The sequence below is a fragment of the Dermacentor albipictus genome, chromosome 1 (assembly GCF_038994185.2).
Source record: "Dermacentor albipictus isolate Rhodes 1998 colony chromosome 1, USDA_Dalb.pri_finalv2, whole genome shotgun sequence".
In the NCBI taxonomy this organism is placed as follows: Eukaryota; Metazoa; Arthropoda; class Arachnida; order Ixodida; family Ixodidae; genus Dermacentor; species Dermacentor albipictus.
The window spans coordinates 156,913,209-156,926,305 of NC_091821.1; the positions used below are offsets into that span (position 1 = coordinate 156,913,209).

Sequence of the window (13,097 nt, forward strand, 5' to 3'; positions counted from 1 at the left end):
CACAAAAGGGCTCACTGGAGTGCATGTACAAAGTGTGGTCTTTGCACTAAAGCAAGTGATTGCACTTGCACTTGCAAGTGATAGACACATGCACAGACAATAGACACATGCACAGTAAAACTTAGCTCTGACAAAGTTGAACGGGGAACTACGCTTACTTCGTTATATTCATTACTTCATTAGATTAATTTCCTGCCCTCATGCCTGATGTTGGCCACCAGTAAGGAATAGATAGTTGCTGTTAATAAATACTGGGTACGCTGATTCAAAGCTCCGCTGCACATTGCCAAAGAACTGTGAAATATTGTTTTCTCCTGTATCTTTATCAACCTCATGAGTGCTTTCTCTAATGCAGCTCTCAACGCTAACCCATCTTCGCCATCACCGTGCACACCCAAGTAGCATAGTAACAAGTCTTGCAGCATTTTATGAGCATGCCAGCGCGCTCCTGCAAGCCTGATTTCATACAACGCTCGTTACCATATGCAAGCAAGCAATTATAAACAACAAAATAAGCTTTTTTTGTTGTTGGCATTCAGTGGCAAGCATTGCACTGAATTTGAGGCTTGTAGTGCTCCACTGGCACATTCAAGAAACTCTGATAAGCCGAGCAATTGCTGATAACATGAGCAGTGGTTGTAATTTGTAAGAATCTTATTATTTGTCACTCCAAGCAACAGATCGCAGCGATAATGGTGGCCCGGCTTTGTCTGACGCAGTGATGAAGGGCAAGAAGAATGAAAAATAAATTTATCGTTATAAAATAGGATCGCTTGGCTATGCATGTGCAGCGGGTTATTGCAGTATTGTTTAGACAGTAAAGCATGTACGAAATTATTTTTCCTTCATACTGCAATCCACATGCTCCATCGACCAAAGTGTTGAGTGCTATGTGCACCAGCAAATGAGTGTGGGAGCTGGCAGTGTTGGCAGAATGTAGTGCAGGGATGGCAGTAATATAGTGCGTGCTTAACTGCCAACTTAGCAGCATGGCTAATCTGGCTGTGCCAGGTAGCCGACAGCTTGTGGGAGTTTTGTATTGCTAATTCAGGCAAGTTACAAGTAGTTTCACGTGCCGCCAGATTTTGACTTAAAGCACAAAATTATCAATATACCTTCATTCAGAACTAAAAATGGTTCATTATATTCACTTACAGAAAATATTTCCTTTGTTAAAATGAGATTATAAATGCATCGATATCTGTGGGAATTTCAAGGGGAATTACGACTACCTTGTTATATTCATTAGTTTATATAACCTATTTTGTTAGAACAAGGTTTGACTGTATTCTGGCGTGACATTCACTAATAAATTTTATTCAAGCCTGCACATTGGCAGCATGTGCTCTTCTGCTTTCTGCAAACAATGTTTTTTACAGTGCAAACTTAGACATTGACCTCTGAACCACCAGCTACTCAATTACCTTACTTTTATCATGTGGAAACTAGAATATGCTTGTATTGCATGAGATCCACACACTAAACTTGACATCGGCAAGCTCGAGAAAACCCAGAGAAAGGCTGTTCAGTTCATTTATTCCAAGTTTAAACATACAAACTCCCTGCCAGAACTTATGATGTCTAATAACATTCCACCCCTTAAACTATGAACACAAAAGTACTGCATAGATTTTCTGCAACTACAAGTTAACCATAAATTAGCATTAGGTCCTTTGCATTAGGTCCTTGCTGTCCACAGGGCCACACGTCATCATCACTTCGATTCAAAAACACCTGACACCTTATTATGCTATGACACACCTACAAATTAGCTTTCTCCCCTTACACAATTTTCAAATGGAATTATCTAACTGAGCCCTATCTACCGTACACTCATTGACAGTTTTCTGAATCTCTATACAGTCGACTTCCGTTAATTCGACCCTGACGAGACCGACGAAATTGATCGAATTATTCGTCAGGTCAAATTAAGCAAGATGCAGAACAAATGCCAAAACACACCATTGATTCACCACACCATTTGGCATTCTTTGCCCGATTCTAACAAGCCCCATAATCAAATGCGCGCATACTTTCTATGTGTACAAAGTGGTAAAGTAACGTAGAAATAAAGTTAAAGCTCCTAAACAATGTAGAAATCTAATGCGCTCCCGATTTTAGCAAGGAAAATTGTTGCACAATAGTGGCCAGTTTCCTAAAGTCAGCTTTGCCACAATATTTTTTTTAACGTCAGCTTCTCCGCGATACATATTTGTTGAGCGGTAAAGCATTTGACCAATGCGAAGCAGGTTTTGGTATCGTGTCCGATTGCACTGCGGAGACAATTTTCGTCCCAATCTGATTTAAAAAATAGAGGCACATGCTGGAATCGGGTAAATATCATAATCAGACATTGTGAGCTACGGTTAATGCATGAAAATCATCCTGAGGCAGGCCGAAAATAGGCGTTTTCGACGAGGTATGACGAGCGTTCAATGTATTCACTGTCCCCTAAGCTTCGCCGATACAGACGCTGTCACTAAAGGGGTCACTTCTGGATACACGATATGGGTCAGGCATGTGCGTGCTGAGTGGTCAAATTCAAATTATCTGGTGAAGGCCTATTTCAGGGTGGAGATAAGGAAAGTTTGCACCCATAGAAGTGCATGGGCACCTGCCGGGACCTTTGGCCAGAAACAAATTAACCAAAAACTCGAATTAACTATAGTTGAATTAACAGAAGTCTACTGTATATATTTTGGACGTTTGCTTTCTGTGATGTGTGTTCAAGTATACCCGCCCATCTGGCAATAGTTATGTGGTCTGAAGCATGCACTAAATAAGTAAAGCAAATAAATTATTGTGCAGTCTGTATATTTCGCAGCAGTTGGCTTTAATATCAAACCCTGTCACCATGGTAGTGTCAGTCTTGCGTGCTATGATGGTAATTAGGATACTTTCGATTGTTTCAGTTTGACCCAATTGCATAATTGAAAAACAAACACTCCTGGTGACCCAGTACCGAGACATAGGCCAGTGGACTGCATGAAAGTGGACATGTCACAAAGACCTTGTTATTGTTCATGGTTAATATAAATAGCAGTGTGTACAGCTACGGAATAGTGCAAAGGCACCACTTCAGTTATTCTTTTATAAGCTTACTTCCTTTGGAGTCTATTCATAGAAAGTCTTTGTGTGATCAAAGTTGCCAAATAGCTACAGGCAAGAAAAGCTAGTGGGATGCTGGTTACATAACTAGTTGCCGGATCATTTTTCAGAGGAATCCAAATCTTCAGTATTTTCACTGATAAGTATTTTTTAGATGGTATAGGATTCATCTGAAATGCACAGCAGCATATTATATACACCATATTTCCCAAATTTAAGCACCTCACCTATTGCTTGAATAACGTAGTCCTCACCCGTTTCTCGCCTAAGCAAAAAATGTTCACAGTACAGGCGTTAGCATTCTTGTGTTCAAAGATCAGCTGTCATCAGTATTCGAGCTGATATTGTAGAGTTTCTTTAGAAAGTTTTATGTCATTAACAGCCTGAGCAGAACTGTAGGCAATTATGAGAAAAGCAGTGCCGTGTCGCCATCAGGCAACATCACGTTGATGAAACAAATATGATCACATGACTTGATTTTTCCAGCCATCCATAATTTTTGCATAAGTTGAAAATGACTTTTGACCATTTACTTTTGAGTTTCTCTGTAAAAAGTAATTTCTTGCCTGGGCATTCTAAACTTGAACCTAAGCATTTTTGATCACTTTGATTAAGGTAAAAAAAATGGGGGATAGAGGGAGGCATATATAGATTCAAGAAAATATGGCAGTAGTGTCCTTGGACCTGTGTTCTAATTACAGGTCTAAGGACACTAAATAAGTAAGCAAATAAATTATTGTGTAGTCTGTGTATTACACAGCAGTTGGCTTTGATATCAAACCCTTTGCCATAGTTGTTATTATTGGTTAAATTGATTAAATTATTTTTATTGTTGCCTACAGATAAAAAAATTGGGGGAAGCTCTCAAAAGGTACCTGGGCACTGGACAGCGGAGTTCTTCTCCAGGTTGGTCACTTCATTATTTTATTATACACGGGGCTAGTGAAAATAGGTTCCATGGTTTAAGCCTCGTATTTTACGCATGGAATGGTCACCACCGTGATGGCGAAGTGGCTATGGTGTTCTGCTACTGAACACAAGGTTGCGGTCTTTAATTCCTGTTCACAACGGCCGCATTCTAATAAAGGTGTCATGCAAAAATGCTTGTGGTACTGTGCTTTAGATGCATACCTAAAGAAGCCCAAGGGGTCCATATTAATTCAGAGCCACCTAATACAATGTCTCTCACAGTCTGTGAGTTGTTTTTGAACGTTACACGGCATGATTAAATTTTAATTTTTGCGTGGGCAGATTGATATCAACATGTCCATAAATAAGAACAGTAACTCGCTCGCAAATAAACTTTCAAGGGTTAATGCGACACCTTTCTTTTTTTCACATAAGACAGTTTTCCTACACATTTGCTGTTTGTCCTATTCCCTGCTATTGAGTGAGTGGCCAGTGGCCTCTGTATCAGTAGTAGGGCTTATTTACAAAGTCCAGGTTCCTCTGTATCAGTAGTAGGAGACAGTCATTGTTTTGCCACTGACAATATTGTGTTGAAGTTTTGTACAAAATTTTCTTACACAATGACAAGGTTGTACCACAACTGTGCAGTGTGAAATTCCAAGGCAGCATAAGCCTTCTCCTATTCAACAAATCTCATTTAAACAAATTGTTCATTTTTGGAAACCACCTACCTGGCTATATAAGTTTTACCATACCATACCGTACCATACCTGCCTGGCATTGATGCCACGAAACTTTTGTGAAATTTCGAAAACTTTGAGGAAAGCATTGAAATTGTTACTTTGTGTACACAATGCAACAAGGAAATTGGGAAGATTATTTGCAGTAACCCTGTATATAGCCTTGTAAGGTTGAACACCTGTATTATTTGCCCTAAGCATGTTGTCTGAATGTCTGATCTACACCATGAGCCAAAGAAACAGGGCGTTTAAAGGAATATGTGGAATTTTCTTTCACCAGTGCAGTGCATCTCGATGTGCTAGAAATGTTTTTGACTCATAACTGTAGCATGTAGCCATAATGCTTTACATCAATAACCGAGACAGGTGTAAATATTTCTCTTGTGTGAAACGTTACCTTGTTTGCAATCAGACTTTAGAAAGAAGTGGCATTTTGTGCAGTAACAGGTTTGGTGCCAGTGCTCGCGTGACAGCAATGCAAATGCCATGTTCAGGCCTTAGTCATTCTGAATAGCAAAATTTTGGGGCATAGCAGGATGCATGCAGCGTAAAAATTGTGCTTATGCTTTGTGTACATCTGCCCTGCACTGGAAGAGGACACTCTTTTCCATGGAGACAAAGAATAACTACCCTTTAGAGTTCTTTGTGTTCTCTACTGAAATGCATCCTTTAATGCATCTGAAAATGCCGCAACAAGTTGCAATGGTCACCAGGAGGGCAGCTTGCTGGATGGCAGAGTCAGCTATGCTAGGCCCATTGTGTACCACATAAAAAGGTTCAATTCTGCTGCCGACCTAATGGGAAGGAGGAAAAGCTGCACATCTGCAACTTCTACTTTTTTTTTCTCCCTTTCACTGAGGCACAATAACTCCTCTTCAGATGGGCACAAAAACTGCCAGTTTACTGGTGTTTTTTTTTTTATTATAAAGCATGCTGCTATAAGCAACTCATACGATCATAGTATCTTTGTAGGTACTAGTAAATGTGTTTCATCCTACTCCTGTCTGCTTGTAGGACCCAGACAAAACAGTGCACGAGCAGGCTCTAACAGGGACAGCAACAACTCTGCTGCTCAACCACAGAATCGACGGGGAGGTGCCACAGGTGGCGGTGGTCGTAGATGTGGAATTTGCAATGAAGAAGGTGTGTTTCTGCATGTAGAAAAATGTGCTCATTTTCTCCAATTATTCAAACTGTGTGCATGATTTTTCATATGATTATATTATGAAATGTATTTAATTGCAACATAACATGCATTTGTGAAGGTAGACACAAGCTCATGTGCCACACTTATAATCCATCTTGACGCTAAACAAAAAGCTTCTGCATTTGAACTAATTAAGGAACAATTAGCTAGTAATCTTCATATGTGATTAACTAGAATCTCAGGTAATTCTAACTTGCTTAATTCGAACTGACCTATGGTCCCGTCATAATCACATGTATTTCAATGTACAAAAACACCCTATAAAACAAACTCCTGGGTGTTTGCGCCAGTTAATTCGAATGTACCACGTCCTGAACCACCTTCCTGCCAGCAGCGCACCAACACAAGTGGTGGTTGGACCCAGCAGTGTGACATTTGCTGCTGCTGCAAGGGTGATGCAACTGATTACGTGTCGGCCGTGAGCACTTGGTTTGTCTATTAGCTTGGTCATCGAAGCAGCAAGGTGCAGTTGTACATGCATTGTGGTGCTGTGTGTAGGCCTCGTGCGGATTGCCATACGTACGATGCTGTGTGAAACTAGTGTGCAAGCTTCAAGCGATTTTTGTTGAGTTGTGGAAGAAGAAACATGTAGACCTGTATCAACGGTCATTTTCAATCATAACCGCAGAACGAAGTCACTGACAGATTTTACGGGCCTGAACATCTCCGCACGGCACCACCACCAATACTTGATAAAAACCAACGTATAATGGCAACCAAAGTTTCAGACTCTGTGTGATGCCTTGCTTGATTTTTTTAGGGCTTATCCGCTTGCATGATGTCGAAAACATGCATAGTGGCCGCAGACAACATTTGCACCATTCATGCTATCACCCATGCCCTCACTTTTTTTGTTGAGTTAGTTTCGCTACTTTCGGTGTGCCATACATCTGCTGTGAAGTACAGTTGAATTTCATAATTCGAACTCAAAGGAGCCTGAAAATTTGTTCGAATTAAAGGAAGCTAATTAATGGAGGACTTACCTGCAGTGGCACATGTGCACTGAGTTAACACATGAGTGGGAAGCTCCAGAAGATTTATTCACACGCATTTGCAAATTACGATCAATGTCTGATTTTTTAGACTCCATAGGGGCTGCGAAAAATGTCCGAAAAATCCCGGTTTTCGGACATTTTTCGCAGCCCCTATGGAGTCTGAAAAATCGGGCGGGCCGAAAAAATGAATGAATGCCTTTTACTACCCCCCAGGGCTCAAATCACCACAAGCACGTCCGAAATAGCTCTAAAGGCTTGCCAGTCCACTTTAGGCGTATCGGTGCTTGTACTGTGATAGAAGACGGCAGGTGCACACGTGTATTGGGGGCGAGCTCCACCACTGGAAAAGCTGGCGCCACCGTCGGCGTGACGTGGCATGAGGGATCACGTGGACACAGCGGCCGCGTCGTCTGCTTCGGAAGCGCCGAAGCGAGCTGAAAACGAAAGCTTAAAGTCCTACCTGCGCTGCGGTTCTGATTAAGTGGCGAGGCTTTCCCGCCTTGGGTGTTTGCTTAATTGACAACATTTGAAATCACCATAATAGGTAATTGCTGCCTTTGGAGGCGTGCAGGCTACTGCTCGGTGCCGCAGTGCCGGAGGTACACAATGGAGCCCGGTGTCAGCCTTAATCACTCGTAGCCGCAAGACAAGAACCTCCGTGAAGCATGGCTTGCAAAACTTAGAACCGGCAAGCAGCCATCGGCTACAACTCGGGTATGCAGCAAGCACAGACGCGAGGGATATTTCTGCTACGGCGCCGGGACCGCGATGTTCGGTGAGTAGCAGAAAACTCGCACTGAGACGTTCGCCCGCGCTCCCTGCCAGGCTTATGTCACGACGGTTTAGTCTATGAACTTGTTGACCCTAGACACTAGCAAGTTCACTGGAATGGAAGGGAGTGGTAAGAAGCACATTAAATAAAGGCATGGCATGTGGTCATGTTTGTGTTATGAATTAACGCACTCAATTACGAAAAAGAAGCAGTGCGAAATCGCCTGCTGACAGCATACAGTGCGACGCAACTTTAGAAATAATATTGAAACGTCCAAGAATTTAAAAGAAAAAAAATTGAATCGTCGCAATGGCACATCACAGTCGCCGTAGGCGTCGAAGTCCCTTGTTAAAACGAAATTGTGTTTTAACAGCTCTGATAACATCCACGCAACAATGGTTGCTTGCGGACTGTTAAATGCTCATATGCTGCTGCCTAAAGCTCACAGCACGGTGCGAAAGCGCTGTCAGTAAAAGCTAAACATTGTGCGCGGACATGCATGCAGATGCGCAGTCGGTCGCCGCAAGCCCGTGTGATTGCTGCATGCATTGGACTTCGTTCTGTTATGCGCCGTTTGGTTATACAGACCGCCCACTGTAAGAACATATTTCGCATAGCTTGCGCTAAGCGATAGCCAACCTTTCAGGCAAGAAGCCGGTTCGGGAGACTCCATCGCAGCAACCGCGCGCAGTGGCTTTCAATGTACGATTCGGTAAAGAGATAGCGTCTGTAAAATATTCTGTGCTTTCAGTCTGCCCAAGGTTATTATTTCCCTCGTTTTGAGAGTACTTAAAAAAATGTACAGGAGGGCTGCCGCGTGGTGTTTTTATTAAGCGTCGTAGGCCAAACCTATGAGGAGCGCGCCGCGTGATCCCTCATACTACACAAGGAAGGCGCTTCCGACAGATGGCGATTCCGTAAGTCCTCGCCGCCAATAATTAAAGGAAACATACCATGTCCCTCTTTTAACTTTTGGTATGCTTCACTACTACTACACTACTTACTACTTCACTACTACACGTAACACTACTATATTGGGGCGAAGCTGACTTTCAAGAACCGGCATTATGCAACACGCCATGCTTTCCGCATTCCGAAGCCATTGGCGAGGATTACAAAGACAGAGTCGGCGCCATTGCCGACAGCAGCAAATCGTTTCAGTGAAAAACACAGCACCGAACAGCAAGACGCTTGGTAACGAACGTCGAAGTAGCTAGGCCTGCGTTGCCACAGTGTGGCTAGAGCTGCCAACGGATCTGCTGGTCGGAGGCGCCGCTGCGTGATTTGGTGCGCTGCTGAGAACATTGTCAGGGCACAGTATGTTCGAATGAACCGTCGCAAATGCTTGCACGTTCAAATTACCGGGTGTTTTCGCCCATTGGGATACACATAACTTTGACGGGACCACAGCATCCGTTCGAATAAACCGAAAGTGCAAATTAAGCGTGTTCAAATTAACGAGATTCGACTGTATTTAGTCATCTCGACAACAAACAACCAAACCGAAATTTTTGTCAGCGACTCTCGAACTCTTGATGCGGCCACGTGGCAATGCTGGTTAGGCGTAGCCAGTTAAGCCTCGTCTCAAATGCCATTCTATGCTTAACATCGCATATCTTTTGGGGATTGGGAGTTAACCAAAGGTCAGTGGGCCAGCTTGCTCTGGGAGCCCATAGTAAAACCACAAATGAGGCTGTGCAAGGTGCCATGGGTTGGGCCTCTTTTAAGTCTGAGAAGTGCAGAGCAAAATTAGTTGAAGAAAAACTCAGGGAAGTGCGGATGAAATAAAATGGGTGGCTTAAGTGCACACATAATTGTGCCTCAAAAGTGTGGACCCAGAATGGAGAAAGTGGTCAAGAAAATTGGTAATTAAGTAAAGGGTAATTGAATGTGTAAATAGATAAACCGAAGTCATCAAAAAGAAAATGAGGGAAACAGACGATAAATTGGGTGCAAAAGATGGATAAACAAAAAATTGGGCAGAAACCATCGATGATGAATGTTAATGTAAGGAAATAGCCCGAGCAAACAAATGACCAAATGAACATTTTCCTTGCCGAGTCGGACCATAGACTAACCACAAAAACGGCCAGAAGAGGCAAAGGAAGCTATTCACGTTAAAAGAACATGAATATTTATATATGCGGCAAGAAATAAACCACGAGGGAAAATCTGTATGATAACACAAAGGGCGCTGCTTGCTATTTGTGACCTGAGCTGGCTGCAGGAGGACAAAAACATAATGGAGCAAGTATTCGCAACAGTACGAGGCATATATGTGTCTGCTGCATCAAAAGTCCAGGAATGACTTGGCACATCGTAATGGAATGCCAAGATATTCACCGAGCAAGACCCGTAGGGACTGGCCACCTTCTAGGTGCGCCAGGGTTCAAAGCAGATAAAAGCATTGACTGGTCAGCACTCGAGATAAGCTAGAGATGTTATCGGTGGATATATATATAGAACTAGGAGTTGTTATAGGCGCAGATAACTGTTCAATATAGAGATATAGGTTTTAATGAAGAGAGAAAAAGTTAGAGATAGGCAAAGTGCTATATACTGCTGTGCATTTATGTATAATACAGTTAAACTTCCATATTACTCTATATAGTAGGTAAAGTAACAATATAACGATAATATAACGATATAGTAGGTAAAATCGGCAGTTTGCTTCGTTATATCGAAATTTAGTTGTATTGAAACTCGACATTTTATGCAAATAAGTAAAGTCACCGATCGATTTTTCTTCCATGGAAAGGGACCGCAGAATTTTCCGAATTATCGGGCAATCGTAAAAAGCAAATTTAAATTAGAAAACAATTCATTTTGATGAATCTGGGAGTGGGCGACGGATGATATGGCTTCAGGCCACGTCGGCGATATCTTCACATCGGCGGTACGAATTAAGCAAAGCCACCCACGTTTTCGAGTGCACCCCGGCCCCCGCGGCTGATAGCGTCGCCCGCACTGGGACGACGCTATCATGAAAAGCGCTGGCAGCGTGGAGCGAATGCCCCGTCTGCCTCTCGCTCCAACGGATCCACCAAAACTCGAGATTACGCAAACTCCAATACTAAACGCACAGAAAGACAGCTTACATGTTGCCACCCCACCTCGCAACGCCCACTCTATGCACACAAAGCAGGGCGCGCGGCTGCGTATGCGCTCAGCTGCGCTTACATCTATGCGCAGCCACGGCCGAGACACGCGCCAGAAATCGAGACCCGCGCCAACATACCCCCCACTCCGCCTGCCCTGCCCTGCCCCCCCCCCCCCCCCCACACGCGCGCGCACTTGATCGCATTACCGCGAGCTCGCACCTCTCCCCTCACATGCGGCTCCACTTCGGCGGTCGCTGCGCGGCCGGCGTGCGATCTGAGAGGTGCGTTTGCTAACAGCCGCTTGTATTCAATCATTTGACCATCTGCATCTGCGGAAGTTTCCATCTATTGTCTCGGCATTCCTTTGCGGCAGAAGCGAAATTTCGTTATATTGAAATCGCACACAAAGGCACCTCATTATGTGACCTTCTAAATACATGGTGTTCTGCGGACAAGAGGTTGTGAAAAGTTAAATAATCCGTTATATCGAGGTTTAATTGTACTAATTAGCTCAAGCAGACTAGGCGACTATTTGTCGCCGCCCCATTTTAAAGGCGATGTCATAGAAATCATCATCACCATCTGTGTGGTTAGTGAGCGGTAAAAGAAGCTTGCGCTTGTTATGTTCATACCCGTAGACAACTGCATCGGAAATTGGTTGGAATCAGGTGTGAGATAACGCACTAAAGCTGGACTGACGGCCATGCGTGCGTGAAGTGAAACTACCGCGAATGCCTACCAAGTTTTTATGTGCGCACACTGGACAGAACGGCCCAAGCTCGCGTGCGGGCAGAAAGCTCTAAACAGTATTTGCGCGACACAGCCTAAACTGACAGTGTTGCGTAGACAAGGTTGCACACGCAATATCTGGACTTTGTGACGACGCTCATCGGGCTGCGTGAGAGGCGAACACGACACGCACCCGCGGCCTCTACCATCACCAAATTTGAAGTAGGTATTATTTAAATGAAGCACAACGTAGAGCAAGATTTGTAAACAAATTTTTTAGTGGTGCTCCATTTGTAAAAAAAAAAACGAAATTGATGTGCGGTTGGCATACTTTTTTTTTTTCACAGCCCATTATTCGGACATTTTTTTTTCTTTTTTTCGGTCCCGTTTGTAACAACAACAAAAAAAGCAGTCGGCAATGTTTCGCAACTTGTCACGCCTGTGTTAATTTCAGTGCACGTGCACTGTGTCATGCAGCTCCATACGTAAGCCCCCATTCAATGAGCTTTCTGGATTTCAAACTCTGTTTAATTTGAAAAACATTTTGGGCACCTTCGAGTTCGAATTACCGAGATTTGAATTAGCTCATATTTCTATATATGTTGATGATGTGCATTCACAATGAAAAAGGTGTGAAAAAGGGTGTACTTAGAGTAGGGCCCTTATTTTCTCTGATTATTCAAACTGTGTGCATAGCTGTCTTTCTTTTTTTTTTTTCAGGACATGATCGACGACGCTGTCCACAAAGGCCTTCATAAGGTGTTCTTAGTTGGAAGCATGCAGCACACACTTGACAAATCTCGTTTTGATCGAGAAGCTGCTAAAGCAACTGTTATAGATCTTTACACCAGTTTTAGTGTCGTAGCTTACGAAAGCTCCTGCAGAATTTTTACCCTTTTACTAATATAGCTTTGAGAATAAATTCCATATATTTATTCTACCCCCTTTTGTTCCCATTGTGGTGGTTCAATGGCTATGGCATTGTGCTGCTGCGCATGGGGTCGTGGGTTTCATTCCCACCTTCAAAGGCTGCATTCTGATAAGAGCGGAATGCAAAAGCCCTTGTGTATCATGCTTTCGGTGCACAATGGAAAATCGCAGGTTGTCAGAAGTAATCCACCACTGCGCCATCTCTAATGCTAGTCTGTGAGTTGCATTGGCATGTTAGGTGCCCCTCACCAGACCCCAGTGGAAATTTTCGATATACAGTAGAAATTGTAAAATGCCATATCGGCCTTGTTTTACCGATATAATTTTTCAGATCTATTTATTATTTGAGGAGATAGAGGAAATTGAATGCCCTGTTACCATATACAACCAGGCGGACAAACACACTTCCCCTCCCTTTGCCTCGACTAGCCTCGGCAAGCGACATTTCTTCCCTGCCTTCTCCCCTACCGGAGCCAAGGGACACATCACGTCCACATGACGAGCACTGCCTCCCTTTTTTCCCCCGTGCACTTTCCACATTGGATGAATAGCCGAAGTCACGCGTCATGGTAAGTAAGTACAGCGGGACGTGGCACTTCCGGAGGC

At 43.4% G+C, this 13,097-nt stretch overlaps 1 protein-coding gene across 7 annotated transcripts in view; it reads left to right on the forward strand.

Annotated features, from left to right (window-relative positions):
• Top3alpha (topoisomerase 3-alpha) overlaps positions 1 to 12,501 on the forward strand; it is a 55,399-nt gene extending 42,898 nt beyond the window's left edge. For all 7 annotated transcript variants that reach the window (XM_065449999.1, XM_065449998.1, XM_065449996.1 and 4 more), the window contains exons 17-19: positions 3,951 to 4,014; positions 5,772 to 5,900; positions 12,282 to 12,501. In XM_065449999.1, coding sequence (XP_065306071.1) covers positions 3,951 to 4,014; positions 5,772 to 5,900; positions 12,282 to 12,319 — 231 coding nt within the window. In that variant the 3' untranslated portion in view covers positions 12,320 to 12,501. The remainder of the gene's footprint in view (positions 1 to 3,950; positions 4,015 to 5,771; positions 5,901 to 12,281) is intronic.
• The last annotated feature ends 596 nt before the right edge of the window (positions 12,502 to 13,097 follow it).